At 39.1% G+C, this 15,694-nt stretch overlaps 1 protein-coding gene across 2 annotated transcripts in view; it reads right to left on the reverse strand.

Moving 5' to 3' along the window:
• Positions 1 to 1,856: 1,856 nt before the first annotated feature.
• The window catches only part of ghrhrl (growth hormone releasing hormone receptor, like), a 67,416-nt gene continuing 53,578 nt past the window's right edge, over positions 1,857 to 15,694 (reverse strand). The window contains exons 11-13 of one of the 2 annotated variants that reach the window (XM_061888323.1): positions 15,034 to 15,163; positions 6,123 to 6,164; positions 1,857 to 2,297 (exon numbers count right to left, since the gene is read on the reverse strand). In XM_061888323.1, coding sequence (XP_061744307.1) covers positions 2,196 to 2,297; positions 6,123 to 6,164; positions 15,034 to 15,163 — 274 coding nt within the window. In that variant the 3' untranslated portion in view covers positions 1,857 to 2,195. The remainder of the gene's footprint in view (positions 2,298 to 6,122; positions 6,165 to 15,033; positions 15,164 to 15,694) is intronic. The other variant, XM_061888324.1, reaches the window with a different exon arrangement.

Below are 15,694 nucleotides of genomic sequence, written 5' to 3' on the forward strand. Positions count from 1 at the left end.
CTTATTACAAGTACGACTTCTGTTTTCATGCTAGATACCTGCTAGCTTCCAAGCTAGGCCTTTTTGTTTGTTATCCGCCCATGTGCGCGCTTTTTGTTTGTATCTTTGTTTGTTTCTGTCTTAGTGTTTTAAATTGAATCATGTTTTCTCACTCCATGCCTGCCTCCATCTCTGCATCTTGGGGTTCGTCACAAACAAACTCTGACATCTTCAACTATACAAAGCATTTCAATGGATGAAATACCAGTTACTATGGTAATCTAATTAGTTACTATTGTAATCTTCTTCACAGCAGCTCAGCAGCAGTGTGGGCGGGAAGCGTTTCCACAGACGCAGAAGGAGCTTTTCACAACAAAGTTCTAATTTTAGTGATATATCAGATATACCAGATTGTAGGTGGGTTTATTTTTTACCCTTTGTTCATATTTCACTGTTTGTTAGAATTTTTGTTGCGTTTCACTTGGTTGTAAAATATGTCAATTGAAAGGGGGTGTGACATTCATATTTTGTCAATATTCAGTGTTTTATCTTTCATAGAAAAAAGGAAAATTCCATTACGTTTTTTAAGGTGGTCTGTCATAACGTTTTTAGCATTCAATCAGACATTATTGTGAAGTTTTTTATTAGTGTCTCTAAAAATAGATATACCGGCCCCCAGACACATTTTTTTCCCTAAATGTGCCCCCCAGAGTCAAAATGATTGCCCAGGCCTGTTATAAACGATAAAACAATAATAATAATTAAAAAAAAACAGCCGAAAGTTGAAAACCCCCCAACTAATTTTAATAGAATACTGTCAAAATAGCAGGCAAATAAAGTTATACCTCACATTCTATATTGTGTTCTGGAAAAAGGTTGTCATAAACGTTACTTAATTTATACAAAAAATAATACAAGAAAAAACACATATTTATTAATATGTAAATATAATCAGTTACAAACGTTCATTCACTTTCTTCTTTCCTTCATGGATTTAAACTATACCGTTGCCGGTATTTTTTTCCTATATTTTTATTGTAATATTTTCAGAATGTGTTTGTTCTATTTTTGGCCAGAGTAAGACAAAGAAAAAAATCTGAAGTTGTCTTTATTTTTTAGTTTTAATGCCATGATTTTAATAGTCCGGCCCCCACGTGCACAGATTTTCCTCCATGCGGCCCCCTGAGCTAAAATGAGTTCGACACCCCTGCGCTGCACCATGGATTCTCAAACTGTGGTATGCGTAGCACTAGTGGTATGCCAAGCTGACATTTATGGTCCTCAGGTACAAGTTTTTGTTTTAAATTTAATAGTGTTGAAAAAAGAATGCATAAAAAACATTCGCCCATTTCCAGGCTTAATAATAACATAATATATATTTAGTCTATTTCTAAAAAAAAAACAACAACATTAGTATTAACACTTAAACTGGCATTTCAATGGTTAAATTCCCATCTATACAGTATTTTTTGTGATGTATACTTAAAAAATAAAGTAGTTTTAAAAGATTATCTGTATATAGGAGTTTTTGGATGTAGACATTTGTTGTCATCCATCCATCCATCCATTTTCTACCGCTTATTCCCTTTCGGGGTCGCGGGGGGTGCTGGTGCCTATCTCAGCTACAATCGGGCGGAAGGCAGGGTACACCCTGGACAAGTAGGATTGAAAATGTAAGGGGAAATTTTAACCCTTTATTTCCCAAATATTTGCTTACCTAATTCAATTAATCAGATGTAAATAACATGTTTAAGAACATGCTACATGTGATGTTATCTAGCTTTTGCACAATATAGTTAAGTAAACTACAAGATACAGTAAGTGTCCAAAAACACCAACAACACAAATATTGTAGTAGTACTAAAGATAAACAAATGTTCTTTTTAAAACAGCTTTTTTTTATTCAATTGCCATTCATGTTTTGACAATGACGGAATAACAGTAAATATTGTTATACAATATCCGCAAATTATCTAAAACTCATCAACAATATGTTGGCCTTCTGGCTTATTGCAAATAAATTCATACTTACATTAAAAACCACCTCACCGAAAATACAAAGCAGTAAAAACGGAAACATTTTATTGACTAATTGATGGCATCATTCTCTTTTTTTTGTTAGTTTGACCAAAGAAGCCATCAGAAAAGTCTAGAAGCTGACCTGTCAGTGCGAGTGTGTGTGTGCGAGTGTGTGTGTGTTATGTCACATGCGGCGTCTAGAAGGGCGTGTCCATCATGCTGCACTTGGCTGCGGGGGACACCACGCCATAGCTCCTCTCCTGCCACCTCAGCCACTGCATGTGCACCTCTTTCTGCACCTACAGTACACACAGTTACATTATATTATGTATAATACATTCACTTTATTAACAATTTGGAGTGCATGATAAGGTAGAAAAGGAATGCATAGCTCTTTTTGACCACATTGTCATTTAATTACAAGTACATTGTACAACACAGCATCAACAGAACCCATGTTGTAATGGTGGTAAGGTGCAAAAACCGCATGAATGAGTTCAATGTAAACAACAGTACAGGGAGAGTAGAATTAATTTGAAAAAAATACACACCGTATTTTTCGGACTACAAGTCGCAGTTTTTCTCATAGTTTGGTCATAGGTGCGACTTATACTAGGGAGCGACTTATGTGTGAAATTATTAACACATTACCGTAAAATATCAAATAATATTGTTTAGCTCATTCACATAAGAGACTAGACCAGGGGTGCCCATTACGTCGACCGCGGGGGGTGTGTCAGTCGATCTCGAGCCAGGCTTTTAAAAAAAATAGACCTAAAAATTAGTGATCATCAATCTTCACCAAGACGTCACTTAAATGACATTCACGGTACCGGAGGGTCTTGTGAGATGACGCTGGCTGCTGCAAGATCATTATTATGAAAATATGACCGAGAGGAAGGCGAGAAACACTTTTTATTTCAACAGACTCTCGCGCCGTACCTTCCGTCAAAACTCTAAAGGCCGACTGCACATTTCCTATCTTCACAATAAAAGCCCTGCTTCATGCTGCCTGCGCTAACTAAATACAGAGTCTCGGAAAACTGGCGTGCACAAGCGATCCCTCAGAAAGCTGGCGTGCACATCACTTGTGCACGCCAGCTTTCCGAGACTCTTATTTTGTTAGCGCAGGCAGCATGAAGCAGGGCTTTTATTGTGAAGATAGGAAATGTGCAGTCGGCCTTTAGAGTTTTGACGGAAGGGACGGCGCGAAAGTCTGTTGAAATAAAAAGTGATTCTCGCCTTCCCCTCTGTCATTTTTTCATAATAATGAACTGGCAGCAGCCAGCGTCATCTCACAAGACCCTCGGGTGCCGTGAATGTCAATCAAGCAAGCTACAGAATTTGCCGCCAATGTTTTTCTTGTAAAGTGTATGGAAGCTGGATGAATTAGATGCCAAAAACCAACCACTTTCATGTGGTATTGTACAGAAAGGACAACTTTTTTTCTCCTCCATTTGAAAATGTGGGCGTTATCTGATTCCAATCAATGCAAGTCATCAGAATCAGGTAATACACCAACTTATATTCTTGTCTTTGTGAAAGAAAGACATCTATATGTGTTACACATGCTTGTATTATCATTAAACACATTTAACTTGTTTACAAAAATGTCTCTTTCATAAATAAATAAATATAAATGATATATATAAATGAGGTAGATCCCCTCGAGTTGGTCAATTGAAAAGTAGCTCGCCTGCAGAAAAAGTGTGGGCACCCCTGGACTAGACGTATAAGATTTCATGTGATTTAGCGATTAGGAGTGACAGATTGTTTGGTAAACGTATAACATGTTTGTATATGTTATAGTTATTTGAATGACTCTTACCATAATATGTTACGTTAACATACCAGGCACCTTCTCAGTTGGTTATTTACAGTGGGGCAAAAAAGTATTTAGTCAGCCACCGATTGTGCAAGTTCTCCCACTTAAAATGATGACAGAGGTCTGCAATTTTCATCATAGGTACACTTCAACTGTGAGAGACAGAATGTGGGAAAAAAATCCAGGAATTTACATTGTAGGAATTTTAAAGAATTTATTTGTAAATTATGGTGGAAAATAAGTATTTGGTCAACCATTCAAAGCTCTCACTGATGGAAGGAGGTTTTGGCTCAAAATCTCACGATACATGGCCCCTTTCATTCTTTCCTTAACACGGATCAATCGTTCTGTCCTCTTAGCAGAAAAACAGCCCCAAAGCATGATGTTTCCACACCCATGCTTCACAGTAGGTATGGTGTTCTTGGAATGCAACTCAGTATTCTTCTTCCTCCAAACACGACGAGTTGAGTTTATACCAAAATGGATACATGGATGATACAGCAGAGGATTGAGAGAATGTCATGTGGTCAGATGAAACCAAAATAGAAAGTTTTGGTATAAAGTCAACTCGTCGCATATAGGAGTCTGAGAGACAGCGGTGATAAAGATCGGCAGCCATTCAGTTAAAAAAAGGACAAATATCGCCCCCCCCCCCCCCCGGGCCGATTCCAATATAGTTTCAGTTCAATTTGTTACAATAAGTTCAGTCTCCAGTTCTGTGGTGGCGTAAAATGCACACTGCACTGAAGTCTTCCGAGATTTCAACAGCAGAGATCTGGCGTGATGTCCAAAATCCCTGTTTTTGGACCATTTTAGAAGCATTTTTTTTTGTTATTTTAAATTGGCTTTTAGGTCATTCAAATGGAAAGTTTTTGTTCAAGTTCAAATGATTACCTCTACCTTGCTTTGTCACTTGTATTAGGCATTAGACTACCTACTCAGTGGCCTAGTGGTTATAGGAGGGGTCTCTGACATGCGGCCCACGGGCCAATTGCGGCCCACAGTACGTTATTTTGCGGCCCCCACCTTAATATGAAAGTTTAATGTTAGTGCGGCCCGCAAGTTTTATATGAATGGCGCTTGACAGCGTTGTGTTATTTGGGTCCAAAATGGTTCTCTCAACGTTCTGGGTTGCCTACCCCTGCATTAGTGGAAAAGCGGCAAGAGAGTGAAAGCGACAGAGACGTTGCCATGGAGACGAGGGTTTTCTTACGTGCCTGGCTGCAGTCACACCGCGACACCTGTCCGTCAGTAATAACACTCCCCGATAATTTGGACCAAATCAAACAGTTATTAGTTTTTTTTATTATTTAATTTGCATTGTTTCACATTTCTTAATTCTCTCTTATTTTGTGTTGAAAATAAAAATAAAGACGTTTAAAAATATTTTTTGGAAGAATAATTTTCTTGCGGCCCAGCCTCAGACAGCATTTCGCATCCAGTGGCAAAATGAGTTTGAGACCCCCGGGTTATAGTGTCCGCCCTGAGATTGGTAGGTCGTGAGTTCAAACCCCGGCCGAATCATACCAAAGACTAAAAAAATGGGACCCATTACCTCCCTGCTTGGCACTCAGCATCACGGGTTGGAATTTGGGGTTAAATCACCAAAAATGATTCCTGGGCGCGGCCACCGCTGCTGCTCACTGCTCCCCTCACCTCCCAGGGGGTGAACAAGGGGATGGGTCAAATGCAGAGGACACATTTCACCACACATAGTGTGAAGTGAAGTGAATTATATTTATATAGCGCTTTTCTCTAGTGACTCAAAGCGCTTTACATAGTGAAACCCAATATCTAAGTTACATTTAAACCAGTGTGGGTGGCACTGGGAGCAGGTGGGTAAAGTGTCTTGCCCAAGGACACAACGGCAGTGACTAGGATGGCGGAAGTGGGAATCGAACCTGCAACCCCCAAGTTGCTGGCACGGCCACTCTACCAACCGAGCTGTACCGCCCCACATGTGTGTGACAATCATTGGTACTTTAACTTTAACTTAACTTAAATTATTAATTCTTCTACGTGGTAATGTGGACGTAGAAGAATGTGTTGGCCTCCATCATGTGACTCTTTATAAGTACTTCTGGTGTTTTGTCGCTGGTGTTGTCTGTCAAGGAAGGGGCAAACGGGGTTGACCTCACGTTAATCATGTCGTTACATAAGCGCACCCTGGGGTTTACTTTTCTAGCTTATGTAATGAGGGCAGGAGGAACTGCAAATTATGTTTAACTTGTTGACCTGCAAGAGCCCCCCCACCATTGTCAAAGAATGCGGTGTATGCATGTGGCGGGCACTCACTCACCTCTTGGTTAAGAAAGCAGTAGAGGATTGCCACAAGCAGACCCTGAAAGACAACACTTAAAAGTGAGTCGTGTTAATCAAATATATTTTTTATTCATTAATTTTCCTCACATAGTTTATGCAAATGCAGCATATCTTCTAGTCTTCATTTGTCACAAATGTTTCACTGGCTACTCTCTTTACCACGTCACAATTCAATCAGCGTTCCCCACTGACATGAGGAGTTTTGCTGGTAAATATTGAACACAAGACGGCTATTGGGACGAATTCACTAACACACCTGAGACAAAAAAACTATATTTTAAGACAGTGGTTCTCAAATGGGGGTACGCATACCCCTGGGGGTACTTGAAGGTATGCCAAGGGGTACGTGAGGTATTTTTTAAAAAAATATTATAAAAATAGCAACAATTCAAAAATCCTTTATAAATATATTTGTTGAAAAATACTTCAACAAAATATGAATGTAAGTTCATAAACTGTGAAAAGAAATGCAACAATGCAATATTCAGTGTTGACAGCTAGATTTTTATGTGGACATGTTCCATGAATATTGATGTTAAAGATGTATTTTTTTGTGAAGAAATATTTAGAATGAAGTTGATGAATCCAGATGGATCTCTATTACAATCCCCAAAGAGGGCACTTTAAGTTGATGATTACTTAAATGTGTAGAAATCTTTATTCATCAATCAATCAATCAATCAATCAATGTTTACTTATATAGCCCTAAATCACTAGTGTCTCAAAGGGCTGCACAAACCACTACGACATCCTCGGTAGGCCCACATAAGGGCAAGGAAAACTCACACCCAGTGGGACATCGGTGACAATGATGACTATGAGAACCTTGGAGAGGAGGAAAGCTATGGATGTCGAGCGGGTCTAACATGATACTGTGAAAGTTCAATCCATAATGGATCCAACACAGTCGCGAGATGCCAGTCCAAAGCGGATCCAACACAGCAGCGAGAGTCCCGTTCACAGCGGAGCCAGCAGGAAACCATCCCAAGCGGAGGCGGATCAGCAGCGCAGAGATGTCCCCAGCCGATACACAGGCAAGCAGTATATGGCCACCGGATCGGACCGGACCCCCTCCACAAGGGAGAGTGGGACATAGGAGAAAAAAGAAAAGAAACGGCAGATCAAGTGGTCTAAAAAGGGAGTCTATTTAAAGGCTAGAGTATACAAATGAGTTTTAAGGTGAGACTTAAAGGTGGCATCTCAAACTTTTACCGGGAGGGCATTCCAGAGTACTGGAGCCCGAACAGAAAACGCTCTATAGCCCGCAGACTTTTTTTGGGCTTTGGGAATCACTAATAAGCCGGAGTCCTTTGAACGCAGATTTCTTGCCGGGACATATGGTACAATACAATCGGCAAGATAGGATGGAGCTAGACCGTGTAGTATTTTATACGTAAGTAGTAAAACCTTAAAGTCACATCTTAAGTGCACAGGAAGCCAGTGCAGGTGAGCCAGTACAGGCGTAATGTGATCAAACTTTCTTGTTCTTTATAATTGAATCACTTGTTTATTTTTCAACAGGTTTTTAGTTGTTTTGTTTTTTTTCCCTCCAAATAGTTCAAGAAAGATGAGCAATATTTTGCACTGTTATACAATTTAATAAATCAGAAACTGATGACATAGTGCTGTGTTTTAATTCTTTATCTCTTTTTTTCAACCCAAAATGCTTTGCTCTGATTAGGGGGTACTTGAATTAAAAAAATGTTCACAGGGGGTACATCACTGAAAAAAGGTTGGAAACCACTGTTATAAGACATAAAATAATCAGGGGGTTGTGGTCTTCGGTCGGAAGGGGGAAAATCAGAACAAAACAGCCTGATTCTTTTTACCCCGCTTAAATGCTGGCACTCGCAACTTTCATTGGTCCCTGGGTGGCTTTTAATTTTGCAGATTTACTCAACAAAAAAACTCGCTAACCAGTGGGATTCTACGGAATAGATTTGATTTTGAGATAAGCTCCAGCGACCCCAAAAAGGAACAAGTGGTAGAAAAATGGATGGGTTTATGAAAACCGATGCAACAGTTTAGTTGTGTGAAGTGAATTAAATTCATATAGCGCTTTTCTCTAGTGACTCAAAGCGCTTTTACATAGTGAAACCCAATATCAAAGTTACATTTAAACCAGGGTGGGAGGCACTGGCAGCAGGTGGGTAAAGTGTCTTGCCCAAGGACACAACGGCAGTGACTAGGATGGCGGAAGCGGGGGATCGAACCTGGAACCCTCAAGTTGCTGGCACGATCACTCTACCAACCGAGCTATACTGCCCCTAGTTAAACTGAACAATACGAAAAGTGGGGTGTATTAAAACACGCGGCAGGCTTACACACACACACATGCATCCACAACAAATATACCCCACACACACATACGTCATCCCCCATCCAAAGCCCTTGAAAAAATTTCCTTGGGGGTGATGGACAGCTGGGCAGCACCTGAATAGCTGCAGCCTGCTACCGTAGCCCCCACTCCCTTCCCCTCTGTTGCAAGTGTCGAGATGTGTGTTGTAATATGTATATATGCTTTGCTATGGAGGTTTTTTACCCCGCCATTGTATTTATTTTTTTTTACTCGTCCTCCCCAAGCGTTGACCTTTCTCTCATCTTTTACACGGACCCATCAGCGTTCCTCTTCTGTAACCCTGTACACTGTTTGTTTAGTCTAATCTTAAAAGGGTTTGTGCTGAAAACACAGTTTTGTTGTTCTTGTACAATGACAATTAAGACCTGCCTACTGGCACCCTCTGTGTGTTGTGGTCAAATTCCAGATATAATAACCTCAAAATGGTATAATCATTAAACAACTGGTCGATTAATTATTAACAATTAATTAATTAACAATCAATTAATTAATTGGGAATTAGCAATTAACAAATGCTAATTCCCACTTTTGCCATCTCCGGGTTGGGGAGGAGACCCTGCCCCAAGTGGAGGAGTTCAAGTACCTAGGAGTCTTGTTCACAAGTGGGGGAAGAGTGGATCGTGAGATCGACAGGCGGATCGGTGCGGCGTCTTCAGTAATGCGGACGTTGTACCGATCTGTTGTGGTGAAGAAGGAGCTGAGCCGGAAGGCAAAGCTCTCAATTTACCAGTCGATCTACGTTCCCATCCTCACCTATGGTCATGAGCTTTGGGTCATGACCGAAAGAATAAGATCACGGGTACAAGCGGCCGAAATGAGTTTCCTCCGCCGTGTGGCGGGTCTCTCCTTTAGAGATAGGGTGAGAAGCTCTGCCATCCGGGAGGAACTCAAAGTAAAGCCGCTGCTCCTCCACATCGAGAGGAGCCAGATGAGGTGGTTCGGGCATCTGGTCAGGATGCCACCCGAACGCCTCCCGAGGGAGGTGTTTAGGGCACGTCCAACCGGTAGGAGGCCACGGGGAAGACCCAGGACACGTTGGGAAGACTATGTCTCCCGGCTGGCCTGGGAACGCCTCGGGATCCCCCGGGAAGAGCTAGACGAAGTGGCTGGGGAGAGGGAAGTCTGGGCTTCCCTGCTTAGGCTGTTGCCCCCGCGACCCGATCTCGGATAAGCGGAAGAAGATGGATGGATGGATGGAATAATTCCCACTTTTGCTTGATGACAGCCTTTTTTTTTCAACCAATCTTGCTCAACTTTAAGAAAGTCAAAATCTGGTTTTTGCCTTTTTTCAGAACTATCAAATGGGCTTATAATAGTGTTTTATTGAAGTAGATCACATATAATTAGTCAAATACTAGTTCTACATGGCCACCGATTCGGTGGCCATGTACTGCTTGCCTGTGTATCGGCTGGGGACATCTCTGCGCTGCTGATCTGCCTCCGCTTGGGATGGTTTCCTGCTGGCTCCGCTGTGAACAGGACTCTTGCTGCTGTGTTGGATCCGCTTTGGACTGGACTCTCGCGACTGTGTTGGATCCATTATGGATTGAACTTTCACAGTATCATGTTAGACCCGCTCGACATCCATTGCTTTCCTCCTCTCCAAGGTTCTCATAGTCATCATTGTCACCGATGTCCCACTGGGTGTGAGTTTTCCTTGCCCTTATGTGGGCCTACCGAGGATGTCGTAGTGGTTTGTGCAGCCCTTTGAGACACTAGTGATTTAGGGCTATATAAGTAAACATTGATTGATTGATTGATGATAGATTCTAGTTCAGCAGTAGTTTTATCAGAATCTCAAAATATGTCTATGATTCAGGGGCACTGGAGAATTGTCTTAATAAAAAAATTATTTTTTTTTAATCTCACATTCAGAGGTGTCAGCTTGTGTTAAATGTTTGATTCAAAGTTCTCTTAAATGATAGCTCTATTATAAGTGTGTGTGTGTGTGTGTTATAGAACACAATATAACCGTCTCCAAAGAATGAATTATTTCCTGTGTCGTAATTATGCAAGGAAGTGTATAATTGAATATAATCATATATGATCAGCCCAGACAGGGCTTCCTTTCTTGGAAATGATCAAATAATTACATGTGTTTGAATCTGATGGAGTTGATTGTAATGATGTGTTACAAAAAAAAAAAAAAAACCTCAAACCTTCACTTCACCTTAATATTAAACTGTTACTTGACTTTACACAATGAAACTGCATAGTTAAAAGAAAATATTACAAAATAGTTTAAAAGGAAGAATATGTCGGAACTGCCCAGTATAGTAATGCTAAGAGATTTGGACAGTTGTGTGGAAGCAAACTCTTCCACTCCCTAACTGCTGCATGCAAAAGTGTGAAAATGTATTAAAGCCTGCACCCCAACTGTGATTGCCTGTTTTATTTTTCCGACACATACACCACACGGTGGCGCTGGTTTTAAACCCCTGACGTTTAACTGGCTTGAAATTTCTCACGTCTCACTGCGCTCTACAAAAAAGCTGCTGTAACTTTAGGGTTTGTTGCCGGGTCACCATAACATTTGGTATGCACTTTTAGGGAACTGGCAAGCACGTGTGTGTTAAATATTCAGCTTTGAGGTTTATTAACATTTGTATTTACTGAAAGTACTGTACGGTGAAATGTGCTCAAGTTGACGTCGACATACACGGTGGGCCGCTTTTGTTGATATGAAATTACAGTAGGCATCCAAGGAGGTCTGTTTACGTCAACATGTGTTGTAGAATTGTCGCTAAGTAGCGTTAAGCTATAAAAACACAACTGTTGTCTAGTTACACACAGAAGTGGGTAGAGTAGCCAGAAATTGTACTCAAGTAAGAGTACTGTTACTTTACAGATGTATTACTCAAGTAAAAGTAAGGAGTAGTCATCCAAATATTTACTTGAGTAAAAGTAAAAAGTATGTTGTGAAAAAACTACTCAAGTAGTGAGTAACTGATGAGTAACCTGATTACGGCAACAAATAATGCACAAAAACATAAAAATAGCAATGAGCAAATTCATAACCAGGAATATCTCTTAAGCAACTAAAACAATAATATATATCAAATAATAATACATTAAAATTAAAATATTAAGGAAAATCGAGCCACAATAACTTAACAGCACCATAGGCTCAGTAGGAATTCATCGATTGATTGATTGATTGATTGAAACTTTTATTAGTAGATTGCACAGTACAGTACATATTCCGTACAATTGACCACTAAATGGTAACACCCCAATAAGTTTTTCAACGTAAATCAATTAATTAATAAATGACCAAGTCGAGGTGATCTACCTCATATATACATACACACACATATCATATATATATATATATAGAGAGAGAGATAGATATACATACAGTATATAATTTATAGTTATTTATTTTGCCGTTTTTGTTGACATTTTAAAGGTGTTTTAATGAATATACATGCATGTTTAACATATAGATTCCTATCTTTCATGAAGACAAAAATATAAGTTGGTGTATTACCTGATTCTGATGACTTGCAATGATTGGAATCAGACAGTATAGTGCTGATAATGTCCACATTTTCAAATGGAGGAGAAAAAAAGTTCCTCTTTTCTGTCTAATACCACATGAAAGTCGTTGGTTTTTGGCATCTTATTTGTCCAGCTTCCATATTCGTTTTTATACACTTTACAAGAAATACATTGGCGGCAAACTCCGTAGCTTCTTAGTTTGTTTGCGCTGGCTTTCAGAGACTCTTATTTTGTTAGCGCAGGCGCTTTTATTGTGAAGACAGGAACTGTGCAATCAGTCGGGAAGTACGGTTGAAATAAAAAGTGTCTTTTTTCCTTTACACTTTTGATTGATTGATTGAAACTTTTATTAGTAGATTGCACAGTACAGTACATATTCCGCACAATTGACCACTAAATGGTAACATTCCAATAAGTTTTTCAACCTTTTTAGGTCGGATTTGACGTGTGACGGTCACGTGACCGCCTGGTTTTTTTTGATTGGTCCAACGTCACCAGTGACTGCATTTGATTGGTGAAATACAGGCTTGCGTAGATTCTACTTTGAATGCGTGTCTGACAAAATCAAAACAAACAAAGCGTGCATTAACAGATCGATAAAAAAAAAGTAGCGAGTAACGAGCTGATTGTAGATAAATGGAGCGGAGTAAAAGTAGCGTTTCTTCTTTATAAATATACTCAAGTAAAAGTAAAAGTATGTTGCATAAAAACTACTCTTCGAAGTACAATTTATCCCAAAAGTTACTCAAGTAGATGTAACGGAGTAAATGTAGCGCGTTACTACCCACCTCTGGTTACACAGCATTAAAGTGTGCACACAGGGACTTCCTGCTCAGTGCAAAGTAAGTTTCAAAATAAAAGCATGACAGTATTAACCTAGATTTATTTATTTTAGGTTGTTAGCCAACGAAAGAATAGTGATTGATTAAATGATTGAAACTTTTATTAGTAGATTGCACAGTACAGTACATATTCCGTACAATTGACCACTAAACGGTAACACCCGAATACGTTTTTCAACTTGTTTAAGTCGGGCTCCACGTAAATCAATTCATGGTATGGGTAGCGAATTTGGTACTTGAGTAGGGACCGACCGAATTCCATAGGTATCGAATCACGTAAAACCAAAACTGTGCCGTATTGTGATACGTTTCTTGCTTGTGATGATTAAACACTTGACGAGAAAATAATCACTCAAGAAACTCTCAGGTATTGTTGCACTTTTCAATACCAACTCAGCAAGTCAGCCTGGTAGAAAACACTCGGACGTAAAGTAAGGCTCCACTTTTCTAAAATGTGGTAGCTCGGGGCTAATTTCCTGTTGCTTTTTCCATATACATGCAACTGATTGGCACTAGTGATTTTAATACCTCGAAATTCGCTAATGAAAACTACAACTTAGATGCACGTTACAATCAAACAGCTAGTGTGTAATGAGTACAATATACCTGCAGTATAAACACCTTTATATGGCGCATCAAGACCAGACAGACATTCAGCCTAGTGGCAAAGACTACTTCAACACACCGTAGTCTATAGACCAGGGGTGTCCAAACTTTTTCCACAGAGGGCCGCACACGGAAAAATTGAAGCATGCGGGGGCCATTTTGATATTTTTCATTTTCAAACCATACCAAATAAATGGATTTTTTTTTAATCCTTTGGGTTCCTGGGGAGCATAGAGGGTCTCAGTCACTAAAATGTTAAAAATAAGTCAAATTATTATTATCTTTTTTTTTTTAATGCTTACAGTAAATCTTGATATCAACTTGAGGTTGATATAAAGTAAAACAAATACGGTTTTATGCCTTTTCTGTCAAACACAACTTTGTTTTTTATAGTAAAACTGAAATATGCAGTATTTAAATAGATAGATAGATGGATAGATGGATAGATAGTACTTTATTGATTCCTTCAGGAGAGTTCCTTCATTTAGTAATTAAAGCCCTCAAAGATCAATAATGCAGGACACCATTGATTTTAATTATTAGATATTTTTGAGTAAGGTTCCCCACTCATAAAGTGATGCATTTTTATTATTTTTTTTTTTTACTTTTAACACTTAAATTTCAAGATCAACTTCCGATATATCTGTCGATTTTAAGTTTGAACTATTATTTTGTTTGTTTTATGCTCTTTTGTCAAAACTTTGATGCTTTAATATGGCAACCACACAACATATGCAATATTTTTTCCACATAAAACATTTTAAAGTGATAATTTTTAAGTAATAATTCATTATAACATGGATTTTTGGTCTTTTTTTTTTTTGAGCAATGGAAAAAAAAAAGAAAATAAACAAAGACAAAAGGAAAGAAAACAGCCTGCATGGCAGCTTTGTGTCACCGTTGTCACTTTTTGTAATTATATTTCCCCTCATTCCACTTTTTTTAAAATGTATTTTAAAGTTTTTGCAATACTATTAATTTTGCAATTTTTGCAGAATGTGTGGCAGGCCGCAAATGGCCCCCGGGCCGCACTTTGGACACCCCTGCTATAGACTAATGCCATCTAATGTCTTCGAAATGGAACTGCATTAATAATACTTGCAAATGAGACTCCAAAATGTACTAGGAAAGTGAGTTATAACAACTGGACAGCAGAATTATTATAATAAGCTCATTTTGAATGTTACAAAAAAAAAAATTTGGATTTTACCAAACACTGGTACCGCTGAATGCAATTTCCAGGTACTAGGAATTCATACCATGAATTAATTGATTAACGTGGACCGCGACTTAAACAAGTTGAAAAACTTATTTGGGTGTTACCATTTAGTGGTCAATTGTACGGAATATGTACTGTACTGTGCAATCTACTAATAAAAGTCTCAATCAATAAAAAAAAAAATGTATCAGCTCAAATGTACTAACCCACGCCTGTACACAAAGATATATTGTCGTAGTCAAAACGAAAACTTCCTAAACATAACAGTAACATTCATCTGTAAGAATATAATGCAATGTATGGCAAAAGCAGGATTTTTTTCATCATAAATCCAAGTTTTTATCGAGGAATATGATTGTACCTGGAAGGATCCTATGCAGAGCTCAATGCAGAGGCGCAGGTTCACGTTGAAGTAGTCGGGCAGGAAATTGAAGAACATGTAGTGAGTGCCAAACAAAGGAATGAGCAGCAGGGTGGACTTGGTCAGGCGTCTAAATGGAGCACAAACAAACATGATATTGAGGGAGGTATTAAACAGGTGTCTCATAGGAACACATGTACTGATAATGTGCTGCTGCAGACTGCACTGTTTATTATTAGAAGTAGAAAAGGCAAAATATTTTGGGGTTTAGTCCATTCTGCTACTGCAGCAGTGCCGCATGATACTTTCACACGTTTATTTTTTTAATCAGCCAACTCCTTTCAATTAGGAATGTAGCTAAGCCTCGCCAGGGAAACGGAAATAAGCGAGACGGACCGGTGCCTGGATAAATTAAAGGTTGCCCAGAGTGACAACATTGTTTAACTCCATTTTGCATCTTTTTTATAGGAGAGGAAATAATAACAGAACACTATAAGAGAAAGGGAGAATTCACAAATCCAAAAAGTGAAATTCTAAGATGTACCCATCCTAATTCGGGGCTCAAAAAAGTTTACCAACATCTGCGGCACGAACATGCTGTGACAGCCCTTGACTTTTTACTTGTTAACGGACGAGGGATGTAACAGTAAACGATATCTCC

This window comes from Nerophis ophidion, linkage group LG26 (genome assembly GCF_033978795.1).
Source record: "Nerophis ophidion isolate RoL-2023_Sa linkage group LG26, RoL_Noph_v1.0, whole genome shotgun sequence".
Lineage (NCBI taxonomy): Eukaryota > Metazoa > Chordata > Actinopteri > Syngnathiformes > Syngnathidae > Nerophis > Nerophis ophidion.